At 45.9% G+C, this 18,548-nt stretch overlaps 1 protein-coding gene across 6 annotated transcripts in view; it reads left to right on the forward strand.

Moving 5' to 3' along the window:
• The window catches only part of LDLRAD4 (low density lipoprotein receptor class A domain containing 4), a 305,806-nt gene that overhangs the window by 277,517 nt on the left and 9,741 nt on the right, over positions 1-18,548 (forward strand). For 2 of the 6 annotated variants that reach the window (XM_030486634.1, XM_030486644.1), the window contains 2 exons: positions 7,573-7,727; positions 17,246-17,299. In XM_030486634.1, coding sequence (XP_030342494.1) covers positions 7,573-7,727; positions 17,246-17,299 — 209 coding nt within the window. Of the gene's footprint in view, positions 1-3,732; positions 3,838-3,857; positions 4,471-7,572; positions 7,728-17,245; positions 17,300-18,548 lie in introns of those variants that run through there. The other 4 variants (XM_030486683.1, XM_030486663.1, XM_030486673.1 and 1 more) reach the window with 4 other exon arrangements.

An 18,548-nucleotide genomic window follows, 5' to 3' on the forward strand; every position in this document is an offset into this window, starting at 1 on the left:
CTTTTCAGAGTAAGGACTGGCCAGGAGCCTACCCACCATCAGTAACATCTTCAGAGAAGCAGAGAAAAAAAGGATTAAGTAGCGGAAATGCAAAATTCATATTGAGAAAGCAGCATCTGTCCAGTCTTGGTCATCAAAGCATGACTGTGTTTTCTTACACTTAAGAGATTAACATCTTTACTATTAGTAAAACAAAGAATCAAGTTTTTTGTTCTTGCGGGTTCCAGAATGAGTTTTTGTTTTCCCAGTCAAGACTGAGGAGACAGGTCAGTAAACACATCCTTTATAAAATTTCACCTAAAGTTTACCAAGTTTAACTAGTGCTTGGCTTTATCATCGATACGCTAGGCTTGTAATGGCTTGTGGAGAAGTATTACGACTCAGTGTGCCAAAGCCTGCTTAGGGAGCTTCAACCCTGTCTCCAGAGCAGCCATCCTGCTCAGAGGTCATGGTGGAACCTGCTGCTGGGAGGGGAATCTTAGAAGGAAGTCAGTCCCCTGTCCTTGTTGACTGAGCAGCTTTTATGGCTATCTGGCACTTGCTGCACAGTTGTTCGGCCCTTAAAGGGCTTGATTCACAGTAAAAACTTGATGATAAATTCATACTGAATAGGTAATGAGCCAAATATTATTCTGAGGATGTTCGTGAGGATGCCTGTGAGGTGTGTTGCTTATGGATGCAACAGTCTGTAACCATTTTGCAGTCATTGTGCCTGCACTTGCAGAATAATATTAAACAAATTTTGGTGGGTAGGGAAGAAGTGGACTAGAGAGGGAGTAAAGCATGTAACGTATCATTCTATGTGCCAAATTCCCAGTCTTGCCAAAACAATTATTTTATGCTGTAGGTTAATGCTCTTCAGGAACTGGAAACACTGCAAACATCCAGGCTTCAACTGTAGGAGACCAAAGTGAAGGAGCAGCATTAATACTGATTTATTAATTTTGTTTTGTTTTCTGCTTATAGTATTTAAACTACACTTATCTGAAACCAGCTTCTCATTTTAAGGTTTGGGAATGATGTATGTGAGTCAAACTTTGGCTCAGAAACTTTGACACTTCAGTCCTTGACAAGAATTTGCAGCAGGAAGATAACCAGCTTCAGCAGCACCTCTGTACACACAAAGCGGGTCATGCCTATACAATAGAATCAAAGAATCATAGAATAGTTAGGGTTGGAAAGGACCTTAAGATCATCTAGTTCCAACCCCCCTGCCATGGGCAGGGACATCTCGCACTAAACCATGTGGTCCAAGGCTCTGTCCAACCTGGCCTTGAACACCACCAGAGATGGAGCATTCACAACGCCCTTGGGCAACCCATTCCAGTGCCTCACCACCCTCACTGTAAAGAACTTCTTCCTTATATCTAACCTAAACTTCCCCTGTTTAAGTTTGAACCCGTTACCCCTTGTCCTACCTCTACAATCCCTAATGAAGAGCCCCTCCCCAGCATCCTTATAGGCCCCCTTCAGATACTGGAAGGCTGCTATGAGGTCTCCACGCAGCCTTCTCTTCTCCAGGCTGAACAGCCCCAACTTTCTCAGCCTGTCTTCATATGGGAGGTGCTCCAGCCCTCTTATCATCCTCGTGGCCCTCCTCTGGACTTGCTCCAACAGTTCCATGTCCTTCTTATTAGCCATGTTTGAGAGGCCTGTCTGTTGAATTAATTGTTTTCCAAGAAGTCCAGGTGTGATAAGATTGTAGTTTTGAAGGTGCGCCACATCTGCTATCTGTACTGAATTATTTCCCTCTGGTGGTAGTGGTGCTGTAGTCAGTTACTAGTCCACCTGCACAAAAGCATTCCATTAAACTCATTCTGCTCTTCTAGGAACTCTCAAAGGATATTTATTTACAGACCACAATCACTGTCCCCCAGCTTGACTGTACTGTTTGGACTGGGGCCTTAGACCTTGCAGTATTGAGCTAAATGTCAACAGCGGTTTAATAAATCCATACTGTGGGGATAGCCTGTAACCAAACGAGAGGGCCCTGCTGTGTGCAGTGGATATATGTATCAGAATGTGTCTCCTAGTATTTTAACCAGCCTGACTCTTCCTCGTGCTAGCTTGGTGGGTGACTGCAAGCAGGTCTGCTCCTCTCAGCCTCTTTCTCCTCCTGGCTTTTGCTCGTTGAATTTGAGTCATAGAATCATAGAATCAGAATCAACTAGGTTGCAAAAGACTTTTAAGATCATAAGTCCAACTGTTACCCCAGGACTGCCAAGACCACCACTAAACCATGTCACTAAGGGCAAACTGATCTCCCCTCAAGATGTACCCTCATGGCTGTCCCTCATGACATCCACTTGCAGCCACCCCTCATCTGCACCCATAGTGGCCCACACCGTATTGCTGCCGCCCCCACCCCCCATGGCTGCCCCTCACGCTCCATGGCTGCCCCTGCTCTCTCCTCATGATACTCCCTCATGATCTCCCCTCATGATTGCCCCTCACCCCTCATGGCCACCCCTCACATCCCATGGCTGCCGTTCCTCTCCCCTCATGATCTCTCCTCATGGCTGCCCCTCCTTTCCCCTCACGATGTTCCCTCATGGCTGCCTCTCCTCTCCTCTCATGACCTCTCCTCATGGCGACCCCTTGTCTCCCCTCATGATCTCCCCTCACAACCGCCCTTCACCCCTCATGGCCACCCCTTGTCTCCCCTTATGATCTTCCTCATGGCCACCCCTTTGAGACTGGTCCATGGGGTTTGCAGACCAGAAGGGTGTGTGGAGCAGCGGCTCTGTCTCCTTGGTCAGCCCCATAGTGTGTCCGCAGGCTTGGACTGCTGTGGCTGTGACCTGTGATGGGGAGCAGTGCTGGTGTGGGGTGGTGCTGAGCCAGCCATCCCGCTGGAAGTGGGACATGGAGCCTGGACGGCACTGCAGCCTGGCTCCTCTGCCTTCAGCAGCTCCCAAGACCTGGATAAGCACAGACCAGAGGATGGACTCTTTTCCTGCTCATGTAGACAAGCAGGTCTTACGTGGTGTTTTGGCAATGGTACAGCAATCCAGAGAAGTAACTAGGAACGGGAGGAGGGCTTGGCCATGCTTGTGAAGCAGGAATAGGAGGAACATCCCGGGAGGTGGGGGACATAGTGCTAACGAGGGATATGACAGTGGCAGGGACTCCGGTGGGGCTGCGCTGCCCCAGTGAGCAGTGGAGCCAGCCTTCAGGTCCCTGCTGCTGACCTCTCCTATGGTTTTCTGACTGCGGGTTCGATAGATCTTCCCAAAAACTGATAGTCCAGAGCGGCTGTTGCTGGGGCAGGGGAAGACAGGCGCTGCTGGAGCCGGGGGTTTTGCCAAAGAAACACACATGGGGCTGGAACCCAAGTCTCAAACTCTCCGGTGTTATCCTCTCCCTTCCCCTCTGTGTTTCTCTTTAACTGTTTCTGGAGGTTACAGGCGTGATTTCTTCTGGTGGTCATCGTTTCACAATACACCAGGACGCGTCTCCCCAGTACCTCACCGCCACGACTCTCCCCACAACGCTGCACATAACAGAACTGCAGCCGTGCTGCCCGCGGGGATTTCTGCTGTCGCTGGCTGTGCACCTGAGGCGCGGGCCGGCGGGAGGTTTCCTTGCCGGTGCCTCCCCAGGTGAACGGGGACGGGGCGGGCAGCGCAAACTGCTTTGCTCTCCCCCGACCCTCACCGCGGCTCCTCGGCCGGGACCGGCGGCTGGGGCGGGGCGCGGGCACGTGCGGGGGGTTGGGGGGGCGGTGCCGGCGGCGGCGGCGCAGGCGCGTCGGGCCGGGTCAGGCGGAAGAGCCGGGGCGCCCCGAGCGCCCGCCGGGCCGGGCCGGGCTTAAAGAGCGGCGGGGCGGCGGCGCCGGTAAGCTACGCTACGCTCCTTCCTCCGTACCTCCTTCGCTCCCTCCCTTCCTCCCTCCGGCTCTGGCAGGCCCCGCGGCCGGCAGTCGCGGGGTTCTCCCTGTCCTTTTTTTTCGCTCTCGCCGGTCGATTATTTCTTTTAATTATTTTTATTTTTAATCATTAATCTCGCTCGGGCGGAGCGCGGCGGGACCCCGCCGCTGACGGCAGGAAGGCGGCTCTCGAGTCCGTCCGTGCGCGCACACGCGGAGTGGGGGTGGAACGAGAGTGGCCGGTGCTGTCCCCGGTCCGGCCCTGCCCGCCCGCCCGCGGCCGCCTCACGGCGCGCCGCCCGCTGCCGGCGGCTCTTGGTAGTCGGTAGCGCCGGGGCTGGGCCCTGCGGTGCGCTGGGGAGAAGGACGGGTGCTGGCTGTCTGCCTGTCTGTGAGTCAGTGAGCCCGGGCTGAGCGGGCGGCCCGAGGGCGGTGTTCCACTCGCTGGATGGAGCCCGGGGCTGCCGGTGATGCGGTGCCCGCCGCGGGGGCTGGCGGAGCGGCCTGAGCTCCCCCTCCGCCGGAGGCGAGTATGTCCAGTGAGCGGCTTAACAGGACAGCGGTGAAGGATGCGCGGTTAAAAGACCTGTTGTTGGAAAGAGGTACCCGCTCGTTCGTCCGGCGTGTCTGCGCGGTGGGGCGGCTGCCAGCTCCGGCCCCGGGCTGCTGGGGCGACACCCGATAACTTACAGCCCAGCCCGCTGGGAGAGCGCTCCCTGCAGAGCAGCCTCCCTGGGGCGCCGGGCGGGACGGGACGGGAGTCTTGTCTGCTCGGGAGGGTTCGGGTGACGGGCCGGGCACTTCTGTGGCTGTTGGTAGAGTTATAAATTGGTTTTCTTTCTTTTTTTTTTTTTTTTTAAATATACTCCTCTGTGAAGGTGTTTTCATTCAATATATAGCTGTCTCTTTCCTTTTGTGCTTTTGCCATGAAAAATATTCTCCTGGGGGAAAATAGCGTGTTCTAAATATTAGTACCTGCGTGTAAAGAAACAGATGTGAGTGTGACAGAGACTTGGGGAGGTAAAACCATATAATTTCTCTTCCCAAAGCTCCCCTCCCAAACCTCTTTCCCAGTTAATTTGTAGGAAAAGCAGGGAGGAGGAGATGCTTTTTGGGAAGATGGTGGCGAGGGCCCTTTGCACCCAGCAGCAGGGCAGGAGGCGAGCCGGGGGCCAGCATGACCCCAGTCTATGTCAGCAGCTGCCACATACTCTTCAGATTGCTCCGAGCAGTGCCAGCAAATACAAGTTGTTGCTGCTCTTGTCTCTTTGCTTTTCCTGTTAATAACCTAATGAGTAGCAGGAGGGCCAGTCAGGAGGAAGGAGAGATTAAAAGTTACCTTCCCCTTTCCTTTCCCTATGCTCTTCAGTGAGAAAATCCTCTTGAACATCAGTAGGGTGTTTTTTTGTGGTTTAGTGTTCGTGATGTAAAGCTGGACTTGGAAAATTCTCTGTGCTCACACCTATGTGCCATGGGTTTAATTTTCTTTATTCTATGGCCATGTTTTATTCAAACGTTTCCAAGGGATTACCCTTTCCCAGAGGAATGCTCACACACCCAGTTGCTTATTCCTAAAGGAGGGGTACTGTCCCCTGCCACTGAAATGCTGGGGCCTTGATAAATTTAGAAGACTGCCCTTGGCAGATAGAGAAGTAACATGTCATTCCAGCGATCTCTGCATTCTAGGAAAGCCTAAATCAACATTGCTTGTTTAGCGTGTTGCCCTTTAGCAACAGTCTTTCAATTTTCAGTCTAAAGTATTACATGGACTCCCCCCAAAAAAAGTTTTGGGTAAAGAAACCCTTTAGTGCTCAGTAGCTGCAGAGTGTGAATTGCAGCAGTTGTCAACTGTGTCAAGTCTGTATTCTGAGCTGCTGAGCCAAGGAAAAATTACTTTTTACTTAAACTTGTTTTTGGTGGGTTTGTTTTTTAGTTATTTCTATGCTTTCTGCTTTTTGATCTTCTGGTGCGGACATCATTAGCTTCCAATGATGCAAAAGATGGGGGAGAAAAAAATAAGAGGGATCACTGCACTGCATGTGGGGTTGATAGCAAAGGCAGAGCAAAGCACTGGCTAATCGCATGTTTTAAAAACGTTGGTGGTCTTAATGATGAGTGGATGGTACTTAACAGCAAAGAGAAATTAAATGATAAATGTATTTTTGCCCTTTACTCTCTCCTTAGCCTTAAAAAAGGTTTAGTTACTACTCCTGAGGCGATTGCAGAACCTCAGTACTTAGATGGTGGAGTGCCTGTGCCCACTGGTAACTTGTGACAAACAGCTGGTCCTCTGCACCAGCCTCCACTGGACACCTGCACACTGCAGCGCCCATAGCATGAGGTTTTGTTCACAAGAGATCTTAGAATAATGGAACAGCCTTGTGTTTCCTTTAGTTCCACTGCAGGTCACTTTGGATTTTTGTGTGTGAACAGCATTTTCCTAGCTTAGCTTCATAGTTGTGTTTGTGTAAGCGTAGTGCTGTTACATAGAAGGCTGAGGATGACTGCAAGTGAAAGAGATGGGGAGGGGAGAGCTTTTCTCCAACGTTTGCTTTGTCTTTTTATGTTTTGTTATCTTTCTTTCCTCATTGGCTTTTGAAAAACAAATTTAATACTGGTTCCCTCAGTTCCTGTTTTGGTGCCCAAAAGTAGCGATGTTCTTGGAAAGTGCTGAAACTGAGCAACTTGTGCTGCTGCTTTGCTTTTTCTACCAGCCTAGCAACCAAAGATGACTTCCCATTTACTGGAGTTGTCTTTCAAGATGAGAGCATCCCCTGTGAGCAATGCAGTTTCCATAGAAATATCGGCAACTGTGTAACTCCAAAGGGCAATTTTTTCCCCTTACGTTGCTCGTGCTTGCTGCTCCTGTATAGCAGAAGTGGTGCAAGAGTGACTCATTTCTAAATATACTTAATATTTATGGTATAGCCAGGACTTCTGATCAGGTGATGGGCTCTGATGAAGTTCATTGTAATTGTATCTCTTGCAACAGCCAAGGTCCAGGTTTCATTTTTAACCGTGGTTGAACATATCTTGTATAAAGTACCAGTTCTCTCCTGATTTTTACCTAAATGGGAATATCCTAAAAAAGTTAATTTCACTCTAGCAGGGGAGAAGTAAGTAATTGAAAAAGACATTGCATGTAGATTGAATAGGAAAAAGTCTCGTGCTCCACTCGATTTAAGTAGCTTTCATGCTGTTTAGCTGATAAAAAGTTAAGGATAGTTTACTATATACAGTGTCCCGATTTCTTTCTGCATGGCCTCCGCTTTGAAGCTTCTGGGGCTCTCTGGACTCTATTGGTGTTGCGGGTGGCTATTAAATTAGAGTGAGTTTCATACGTGGTGTTCTTTGGTTGGTTTTTGTGTTCTCGCCCCCCCCCCCCCCATGAAACTGTGGTATTATCCAAAGGGCTTGCCTGCAGTGTTTCTGCTGAAGAGTTTATTATCTGTAAAGGCTGCAGAGAAGGATCACCAAGAAGTTTCTTAGCTTTTCATACAGATTGGTTGGCACTGGCCAAAAATGAAATAATTTTCATACATTTTAGAACAGTGTGCTTCGCAAAACTTTGTGAAATGAACAGCAGGAACATCTTGCTCCAGATCAATCTTGAGGAAATACTGAGGGTGTTTCAAATCACTGCTTTGATGGGTAACATTCTATGTGTGATTGACATTTTCCTTTTCTTTTTTTTTGTGTTTTAGCTGAACTGGAGTTTGTTCAAATCATCATTATAATTGTGGTTATAACTGTTATGGTGGTAGTGATCATCTGCTTGTTGAACCATTACAAACTCTCGACACGCTCCTTTATCAACCGACAGAGCCAAAGCAGAAGACAGGAAGAAACTTTGCAGACGGTGAGTATGAGCCCTTTGCACCACATTCCTTTCCTTGTGCTGTATGGTCTGCAGCACAGCCTCCTGAGGAGCTCTGGTACAGGCAACTGTTGAAAAAACTTCCAATGTCACTTTTCAATACTTGCTATAGTTGGGTCTTTTGCTGAGGTTGTATTTGTCAGTAGGAAAAAAGACCCTGAAATAAATTTAAGATACACTGTCTTATTTTCAGACCCTGCTATGTTTTATGTAGCCTGTTTTCATTTTGCATTTGGAAGCTTAGATATGACATCCTGTTTGCTGCTGTTGTAATTTGAAGGGGAGTGGAGGGGGAATTAATGGAGATGACCTGAGGTATGAAGATTTGAAATATACATTGTGACTTTTCATATACTTAACTAATATTCTGGGGCTTTATTAGTACTGTTTTGTGAAACCACAGTAACTGTTTGCTGGATCCAAAGTGGCTGAGTAGGGGCCCAGGAAAATGTAATGTTTTTTTTTACTCAAACAGCAAGAAAATCTTAGGAAAATGATCCCTTCAAGGATGTGGAGTGGTTAAGATGTGTTTTTACAGAGCTTAAGACCAAATCTCAGTTGAGACTTAAACCTGTCTTTAGTCAACCCAAGAGTAAACGGGCATGTAACTTGCCTTGTGAGTTACCCAGGAGTTTGCTGGGTGGGATGCACTGCTCCCATGTGAGGGTTAACCCCAAGGGTGTCTCTGACCTTGGGATGTAGCTCTAAAGCTGTGGATGTTGCAGGGAGGTCCTTTTTTCTGATGTGCTTTTCAATGTCCTCAGAGTGATGCCTTTGGCCTCTTTTCTGACTGTGATGGCCAAGGGGCCTCCCCTCGCAAAGAGGGGAGGCTTTTGATGCATTGAATTCCTGGCAGCAGCTCTGGGTTCACAGCCTGATTTCATTTCACTGTCAAAAAAATTTTCTGATTGTAACTGAAAGGTGTGGGTCCCATAATGGCTTACACCAGTTGCAAGTCCACACAGTCTCACCTTTCTTTCCATCACAGTCCTATGTTTCCTCTTTCTTTGTGCTCCTTAGGAAGTTGCTAAGATCATGTTGAGAGGCCTCAGGGGGCCAGTCTGGCTGAACACTAATTGCTTTTTTTCAGTTAGATTTCAGCCAGATCAGGGAGCAAAGTGCCCAGGCAGGAGAGGGAGTGCTGGCAGGTGAGGAGGCAGGGATGCTGCAGCCAGGGCTGGGCCCCTGGCAATTGGCGGCTCCCTCCTGAAAACCAGCTGTAAAATGCGATGAATGCAGGGCTCCTAAAGCTGTCACTTAGGGCATCACCTGCACCCTTTTGCTGGGGTTGAGCTGCTCTTATGTTGGAGGCTGCACAGGGGAGAAAGGAGCTGTCTTCTCAAGGAGAGGTTGCCTCATTTCCTAGCGCTTTGATAGTACAGGAATTTTTAGTTCTAATTTGGTTACAGATGAAACTGGAACTTGTCAAACCTTAACCTTGTGGACTTCAGGGCTGGAAAAATTGCATAGATTAATTCGAATGTTGCTTTGAAATGGACGCTGTAATTAAAGAACCACACTCCTGTCTGAAAAATGTTAGCTATAATTGCTACAAGTACCTAAAATAAAATAATTTGAGATAAAGGAAATGCATTTTCATCTTCACGAATCTTTTAAAACTGCAGTAAGCTGTCAAATGCATGAAGTAACCCATTATTTCCTTTGTATGGTTCGTTAGTATTGTCTGTCATCAGACCAAGTGGTGCCTTTTCTCTTGGACACAACAGAGAGGAAACATCACCTTCTTGTGAAGAAGAACAGGCAGTTTGGCAGTGGGGACTTAAGAGCTGTTTTACTGTCCAGAACTGCTCTTTATTCATTTCTAGAACACTGACTCAGTTTCAGTTTGGTGGTGTCATTGTAAGTAATGATAATCATAGACATGTGAGCACTTCATGGAAATTGATTATTGGTTGGCAAGAACTAGTTACTAATCCTTCCAGAAACTCTGGTGTAGGTTTGTCATCAGTATTACTCATGTGGATTTCTGATAAACTGAAGCTGTTCTTAAAAGGTCATATTTGTGCGGAGCAGGACTTCAGAGGTCTCTGAGGTCAGATGTCAAATATATTTGAATTTTTCTTTGTCTCAGGTGTTAGAAGGAAATTCTGATAGAAACTGGTTGTGTGCTACTTGCAGTGCAGACCTTAAAAGCAGTCTGTGGTGCACAAGGGTAGAGAAACTAAAGCATTTGCCCTGTCATGTGAAACCGGAAAGGACCAGTCTGTTCTCACTGTCCACGGCAGCATGAGGCAAATAGTGTGAGCACTGAGGTGCAGGTTAGATTATACTCTTTAAAAATATATTTCTGTTTTAACCAGGCAGGCCTTGTTCTGTGTGCAAATGCTATCAATAAGTGGATTCTCTTCCAAGGCAATCTTTTTTTCTTCTTTTAATGGTATAGAGAGTCTGAAAACAGATTTAAATGTTTATTAACTACTAATGTCTGGAGAAAATATCATTCTGACTCAGGCCTTCTGCTGGTGGAGAAATAGTGAATGGAAATAGAGGAAATTCAGCCATATTTCTTAAAGGAAAGCAGTAAAGCAAATTAATTGACTGTTGGCTAGTTCCTGTAGTGAACTATGGAGTGAGCCCCCCTTCACGTAACTGGGGTAGAAGTGTATCAAGATGCAGAACAATGCCTTTCCTATTCAGATGGGCCTTTTTTTGTCCTTTTGTTACCTTCAATTTTCCTTCAAGCCTGTCCTATTTCTAGATTATAATGCCTTCCAACAGCTGAGCTGTGGCTGAATTGCACAGATTTCTGGCCTCATAAAGACCAACTATTGAACAGATGATATCTCTTATTCTGGTTCTTCTAGAAAGTGTAATATAAATGAACAGATAAATTATCTACTGCCTTATTATTGCCAACCTCACACCTGTAAAACTCCATGGGGTCAGGCTTGCAAAATAATGAAATAAAAGGTATTTGTGTGTGTGTTCTTTGTCTGGCTGAACTTCCTTTATGTTAAACCCAACCAACCAAAAAAACCCCAACTAATAAAAAACAAACAAAAAATAAAAAGCAGCCTGGAAATTGAATTTCTCATTGTCTTCCAAGTCTAGAAATTTGGGTATTAGAAAGAAGATATCACTGCAATCACAAGTTTTAGGAACTTAATGAGCTTCTGATGTCCCTAAATTCATTCCTTTTCCCCATCCCGGTGGCTTCTGTCTCTTTCTCTTATAAAGTGGGTATTGAAGGAGTACTGAACACTTGGACTGCCCTAGGCTCACTCCTGGTAGCGAAGTCTGTGCCATTCATTACACAAGATGCTCACCCTAACCAGCCCCTGCCTCCCAGCACCAAGGGCAACATTGCTGCTGGGGCTGGTCAGCTTGCATTAGGACCTGCATTGGTAGTGCGCATCTAGACTGCCAAGCTCTAGGAGCACAGCTAGGAAAATACTGCCCTGTTTCCTGGAACAGCTATTTCAGAATAAAAGGGTAACGTCAGGAGGGTGTCAGAAAATACTCAATAATATTGACAACTCCAGGGATTTGTTGGTGATTTCAAATGTTAGCCTTGCCTCTTGGCCTTTTAAATTATTCCCTACTGGTGGTAGCATTATTCCTTCTGTTCCGTGCTGGCATCCCTGGGCCACTCATTCTCATTTTCTACTGACATGTGCAGAAGAAAGAAATTCCCACTGGGAACGAGAACCCAGGAGAGAGTGTGAGTGCTGTAGACCACCCTGATTTGCCAAATCTTCCTTTGGTGCCGGGCATTGGTCGGCAGGAGCTGGATGTGCGCTGTGTTCTCCCACTGTCTGCATGAGGGACATGAGCTTGCCTTTCTTCAGAGAGTGCTGCCAGGAGGGACAGTGTGTGCTGACTGCTGCTCTTTGAACTCTACCACAATAAAGCCAGAGCATCTTTTTAATAAGGGCAGGATTGTCTAGGAAATCTGCAGTTAGGACTAGAAGTGAGGAGCGCCAGCTTTGGGTGGCTCTTGACTTAGTGTGTCTCCTTGGGCAACTTGCTTCATCTCCAAACAAAGGAGGAAGGATAATAGTACTTATTTCTTTCACTGGGATAAAATTAAGATTACTTAAAGTGGTAAAGTGCTGTGAAGTTGAGGAAATAAAACTTTTAAAGCATTAAGTAACAGAAATAATTGCTTTAAGTGTAGGGAGGTGCACTACATGTGAGAAGTTTGGCACTCTCCATAATTACATCTCTAATACTTCTCCTTGGTACTGTACACTGCTGTGCCAGACACTGTAACCTTTCCTTCCCCAGGGGAAACACAGCTTTTAAAGGAAGGAGTGGTCCTGCTGCGATACTTGTCATTCTGTTGGGGACAGCACAATAGTTTGTTTGCCTGGGAAAATGTTGCATCTTCATAGCTGCAGTGGTCTGTATCACCCAGGAAGAGGCAGGGAGGAATAAGCTCATGTGCCTTCCCGGAACACTCTGAGCAAGCCACTGTTTTAACGTGGTGTAAGGTACCACCTAGGGCCAAAATCAGAAACTACACTGCTATCTGAAACACTTATTTGCAAAAGAGGTGTATGTATTTTTGTGTGTGTATATATACACATATAAAAAATAATAAAATAAAAATCTGAGTATAATTGTGGGGAAGAGAGAGACCTTCTTAATCTTTCCAGTTCATCTCAGAAGATGAAAAACTGACTTTTATTTCTCAGGAAATACAATTTCAGGCGGAGTTCTATTTCTCAGAAACTTTAGAAGTGTAGGAAAAACTGAAAATCTCCTTAAGAGTCAGTTAAAAAAAAAAAAAAAGTTTGGATTATATGGGATTGTTATGGTTTAACCCCAGCTGGTAACTAGGCACCACATTGCTGCTTGCTTCCAGCAGGATGGGGGAGAGAATTAGAATGGTGAAAGTGAGGAAACTTGTGTGTTGAGATAAAGACAGTTCAATAGGTAAAGCAAACCTGTGCATGCAAGCAAAGCAAACCCGGGAATTCATTCGTCATGCCCCATGGTCAGGTAGGTGTTCAGCCATCCCCAGGAAACTTGGGGATGGCTGAAAGGTTACTTGGGAAGAAGCACCATAACTCTTAGCGCCCTTCCTCTTCCCAGCTTTTATTGCTGACCATGATACCATATGTTGTGGGATATCCCTTTGGTCAGTTGGGATCAGCTGTCCCGGCTTTGTCCCCTCCCAGCTTCTTGTTCACCCTCAGCCTGCTCACTGGTGGGGTGGTGTGAGGAGCAGAGAAGGCCTTGGCTCTGCGTAAGCACTGATGAAAATATCCCTGCATTATCAATGCTGCTTTCAGCACAAATCAGAACATAGTCCCATGTTAGCTACTATGAAGAAAATTAACTCTGTCTCAGCCAAAACCAGCACAGAGATGGTTTTGCTTTATTATAGTTTGAGGAATTTTTCTTACTGAGCATAAATTTTTACCTTACCCTGAGTTAAAAATTACCTTATCCTTTTAACTTATCCAGAGTTAAAAGTTCTTCCTGCCTGCTGTCTGTCAATATGCTGATGCTCAGCTGAGGTGGTTGGATGATACTGCATGCTTCAGGAAGCATCGTATTTAAAAATGCCCTCAAAAAGTCATCTTTCTAAACTGTTTAATTCTAGAGGCTGTAAACCTTTGTAAAATACAAATTAGGCAAATTATCTTAGGCTTATCCAGTCTCCTAAGCTCTAAATATTGAGCTAAATAATCATCACCATAAGATAATTCACCATAAGATAATTAAGTAATCACCCAGCAGAATTTATTAAATGATGCTGTTATTTCAAAACCTAATCACAAAATTAATTTCTGTAAATTATTGTAAAACCCAGGAATGGCAAAGGTCAGCAAAAGGCATAGCTGGATCCCTAAGATTTTTCTTGCTTTGTAGGAGCTAGGATTTACAATGGAGATGACTTCTTTTTAATTCCCCAAACCTAACACTGTTAAAAATAAATACAATATAGGGAATTAATGTATAAGCTTTCTCTCCCTGTTACTTTTAAGTATTGAAGCTCACGCCTGAAGACCCTTAGCCTCTTTAAGAAGGAGCAAGTTGAAGTGGCTAGCTATTGAGAGCCTATAAGAAGCAGGTAAATTATATATTGCCCACAGAAAAAAACAGGTAAATTGCATTTCCTCAGGTTTAGCCTTGATTGCCCATACCCGAGTACCACTTGCACATATCCCTGGGTGCTGGGTGTGAGGGGGGCATCAAGCAGGACTGCCAGCGCTGGATTTGCTAGCTGGGAAGTGCCTTTCGGCACAATGCCATGCAGCGGGGTGCTGGGGCTGTGAGCTTGTGCCAGGCCTGGCAGCTGGTTAGTCATGGTGCTGAGCTCTGTTGCCTGTGCCTGGCTTCGTCTTGCTCACAGGATGAGAAGTGGGATGAGAAGTCACTGAGTGAAAAGAAGTTCAAAGTAGTTTTTTATCATTAGGCTGATCTGCCTTAGTAATTTGAATAGTAAAAAGAGAGGAACAGTATAAAGAAATATAAATACAAATGCTGTCAGTTCTTACCTGATTTTCATGGATCTGAGCACAGGGAAATATTTTAGCTGTCAAATGGAGGTCAGTAAGTAGAGGGATGAGGAGAGAGCAAGAAATAATGCTTTCCATCAGTGTAAGTCAACCCAGATTGTTCATGGCAGTCCCAGCATGTTACTTCTTACATCTGGGGGAAGTCATAGGTACATTTCCCTTCTGCAACACTGAGGTTTTCCCTTTCTTCTTCTCTAAACCCCTTGCCATCAACCCAAGAACAGTGGGGTAGGTGGGCACCAACCCTTGTATCTATCCAGTGCATGTTTTTATTTGTCCTTGCAGGTTACTGTACAGTAAGTTCATGTCCTACTAGGGGGATTCCTGCATAGCTGAGTGCAGGAAACCTAGTAGTCTGCTAACTCCTTCCGTTTCTCCTTGCCTTTCCCGCTGTCCATTTTAAGACTGGCCCATGCACAATGTAAGAGTGTAGTGCCTTTTCCTACATTGAGCCAGTTAGTCTGGGCTTATTCCAGTCATGATGAGAATACTGTGCTGTGGTACTGGACCAGCCACGTACGCATGGTGAGGTTGGTCTGCACGTGGTGTGTGAGCCTGGTGTTTTCCAAGTGTGGGCATGCTGAGCATATGCTACCCAGCCATCTGCTTGGATTGTTCCTCTGGCTCCTGGGATAGAGATCTTACTGGGGGCTGGCTGCTGCCAAATGAATTATTTAGCCCACTGCTCTCTCCAGAAGAAACCTTAGGGAAGTGAGTAGCTCCAGGTGGGCTGTAGAACACGCTGTCACAGAGGCCATGTTATCACACATCCTTGCATCCTTAAGGATCTCACAGCCTTGGAGTTCAGGGGCATCCCAAACTGTTTACCTCTTCAAGTAGTTAGCCCAGAACAGGGAGAGCCTTGTGCTCCTTTGGTCTCATTGTCTTGGTCCACCTCTCCCAGCAACCTGGTTGCACTTGGTGGGGTCCCTGGCAACTGCAGTGCCTCCAGGCAGGGTCTTTTACTGTACTGGCATCAGTAGCAGATGTTGATGCCCAGTAAAGTAATGGGCATCTCCACTCTTGTAGCAAGTTGTTTCTGTTAGGCATTGCTGGTTCTAAGTCTGTGTGCCTAGGCTGAGCGTGCAGGTCCTGCTCCATCTCAGCACAAGGAGTTTTTCTCCATGTGTTGCACCATGTCCTCTGGCTCTTCTTACTCTCCTGCCTTAGGGGAGACGGGCCCTAGGATGGGAGTACTCGATTCCACTTCCACCATCAGGGAGTTTAAGTAACATGAGTGGGATTGAATTCCTTCCTGGGTTGGGCCTTTGGTTTTGCCTTTTTTCCTCTCTTCTGAGCCTGAACACATTAAAGATGAGACTAAGACAGTTGCAATAAGCACAAAGCTACACACTGTCGTATTTTTCAAGCCATCACTTGGGAATCTGCTGTTGTACTGTGTATGGCATGTAGTTTGTGGGCAGTTAATTGAGCACTTTAGCTTTGACTAACATGCTTTACTTAAGAATTGCAACAGGCTTGGAGACTGCTGGGTCAGCTGCTTGTCTTTAATTGTGCAAATATACCCTCAGATATTTCAAAATATTCACCTGGGTGATGGAGGGGTGAAAAGGAAGGTGGGTATAAGGTATGCGTATACATGTATGCATACAGTTACACAGTTACAGTTTCTTCTATTGGCAAAACCTTATATAGGCACTGAAATACATGAATCTAAGCAAGATTTGTCTTTTGTATCAGGCTGTTGCAAATGGGGATACTTGCAAAGGGATGTTGTGAATAATGGTAATTGTCAGCCTCTCTATCTCTGCTCTCTAAAGCTACAGAAGAGAAGTGATTGACCAGCTTTGTTATTCAAAGCATTTCCCTTAACAGCTGAATCCTGTGGGAGATTCCTCTTAAAGCAGCTTTTCTCTGCAGTGGACTCTCCTGACAAGATCACAGACGGCTTTTGGTCTCTGAGTATCAATGATGAACATCTAGTTAGTTCTATTTTTACATCTGAAATATGTTGAAAGATGCTATGGTGAGAAGCAGCAGTACAGTAAGATTTGAAAGTAGTCTATACAGGGTGATGCTTTTGGGGACAGTATGCATTTTCCTTCCTGTTCCTGAACTTTCTTGTGTCTATAAAAGCATAAAACTTGAATTAGCACCAAGAAAATAGTCATGACCATACAATGTTTTGATTTTTTGCAGCAGGATTGAAGTTCTTTTCCATATATCTGCTCTGATGTGTTCTTTTCAGCTTCGAAATTTTCCAGTGACATAAATCCTTTGCAATAGTTACTGCTACTCTAAAGAATTGAGAAGAAAAATAATGATGAACCTTAAGCTGTTTTTTGTTATTGACATGTTGTTCTTTACCCTTTTATTCTGCCCTGAGTGCCGGTACAGCCTTTCCAGGCATGAGAGGGAAAATACTTTGGCCTGAGAAGGTGTTTGGGGAAGTGGTTGAAGAGGGAGGGGAACTGGTGGCTGAAACCTTAGCTGCTTAACTACTGTTTATGGTGGGAATTGGGCAACTGACAGCTTTGATGAGAATATACCTGGGCTTAGAGTGACTGTCACTTCACTGACATTACAGATGCCAGGTTTTGTTGCAAACTTGTGGCTCTGGTCTGTAACTGGCATCCTGGCTGGCAGGTCAGCTTCATTGGACCTGCTGATGCGGCCTCATCATGGGTTGGAAGGTGACAGGCGCCCACTCAGCACACAAGTGCTGAAGTGTCTCCTGTCATCGCTGCATGTTGCTGCACTCATAGCTGCGACTGGCTTGCTGTGTCCTTACAGCCTGTGAGGATGGCTGCTGTGGATGGTGTCTTGGCACTTGTAAAACAGACCAAGCTTGACTTACTTGGGTGCAGAGCTGCTGTTTGCTCTAGTTTTAGTAAGAAACTGGTGGGATGTTACTTGTTTATTGCCTCTCTTTAGGTGGAGACAGACAGTCTGTAGAAGCTAACTGCTTGTAAGAGTTGTGGTGTAGATGCAGGGTGGTGATGCAATCTATTAATTTTTCCTCTTTTGTTGTTTTCTTCTGCATTCCAGGAAGGGTGCTTGTGGCCTTCAGAAAGCTCGGTTTCACGCCAGGGTGCTTCAGAGGTACAGATTTCTTACTATCTCCACCAATGTGCTTTCCTCTTTACTGTAATATCTATTTTGTTCCTTTCAGAAACATTCATCTATTTAGTAAATAAAGCTTTTTTGGTGTAGATCAAGAGCAGGGTTCATGTGGACATTGAGACTGCCTTAACTCCCATTCCATAAATGCCTAAGGCTTTTCATTAAAAAAAACAGAATTCTGCCTACCTGGCATCTCATCTCCATCATCAGCTCCCTGCATCATAGTAGGCATTCACAGGTAAGTGGTGGAGGTGTGTCTCTCTCATGCAGTGGCTCAGTGATTAAGTATTCAGCGGAAGCTGGGAGACCAGTTTATCTTCTCCCTGAATTTTTCTTGGATTTACAACACATATCCTATCACCAGTGTCTCCCATCTTCTAGCTAGCACAGATCCCTGGTCTGTGTGATAATTTGTGGGCATATTGCTCTGAGTGGTCCAGCTCTCCTGTGATAAACAGCAGACTTCCTGATGGTTGGCCCTGCATCTGTGAAGGTCAGGGGTAAGATCCTGCGTGGATCCAAAAAAGAAAAGAGCAGTTTGAAAGACCTAAATCTCAGAAGCTGATGTGTCTGTCTAGCTCTGGGATAGCTCAAGTGAGGACCAACAGCTCCTCATGGGCTATCTTGAACTCTTCCTTTTGTAAAGCCTGACCTTGTCCAGGGCTTGGTATGCCAGGGACATTTTTTTCACTCTCAGTGCAGCAGCCTTGTAGGTCCTCCCTGGACGCTGAATTCTGGCTGAGAACTGAGGGGAAGAAGGACACCTGATACACTCTGATAGTGAAGGCGTGAGATATGCTGGGCCTTTATAAAATGTACTAAAATGTCCATCTGAATTCTTTGGTGATGCAGGGTATTACATTAACTCTGAGTGGGAGGGGGAGGCTCAGGCTGCAGCTGAAATTCAGCATTGGGACATTTTTGTAGAACTAGTCAATTGTCAAGACTGGAGAGAATGTGTTTCCTATGTTCAGAAAGAATCATTTTCTTTTGGCTGTGCATGTTTTAATGTCAGAAGGAGCTGTGTTGGGTCTCCATCTTCCTTCATGAAGCTCTTCTCAAGTACCATGTGTTAGATCCTTCCTGTAATTCGTACCTCTTGTTTTCATGTGGGAGCACGTGTCCACAGGATCTGCTGGGCTTAGTCTCTAAGGTGTCAAAGAGAAGCATTTTGCATTTTTCCAGTTCTTGGTTAATATGGAGCACCTGCAGTGCTTTGCTCATACGT

This window comes from Strigops habroptila, chromosome 1, assembly GCF_004027225.2.
Source record: "Strigops habroptila isolate Jane chromosome 1, bStrHab1.2.pri, whole genome shotgun sequence".
NCBI lineage: Eukaryota > Metazoa > Chordata > Aves > Psittaciformes > Psittacidae > Strigops > Strigops habroptila.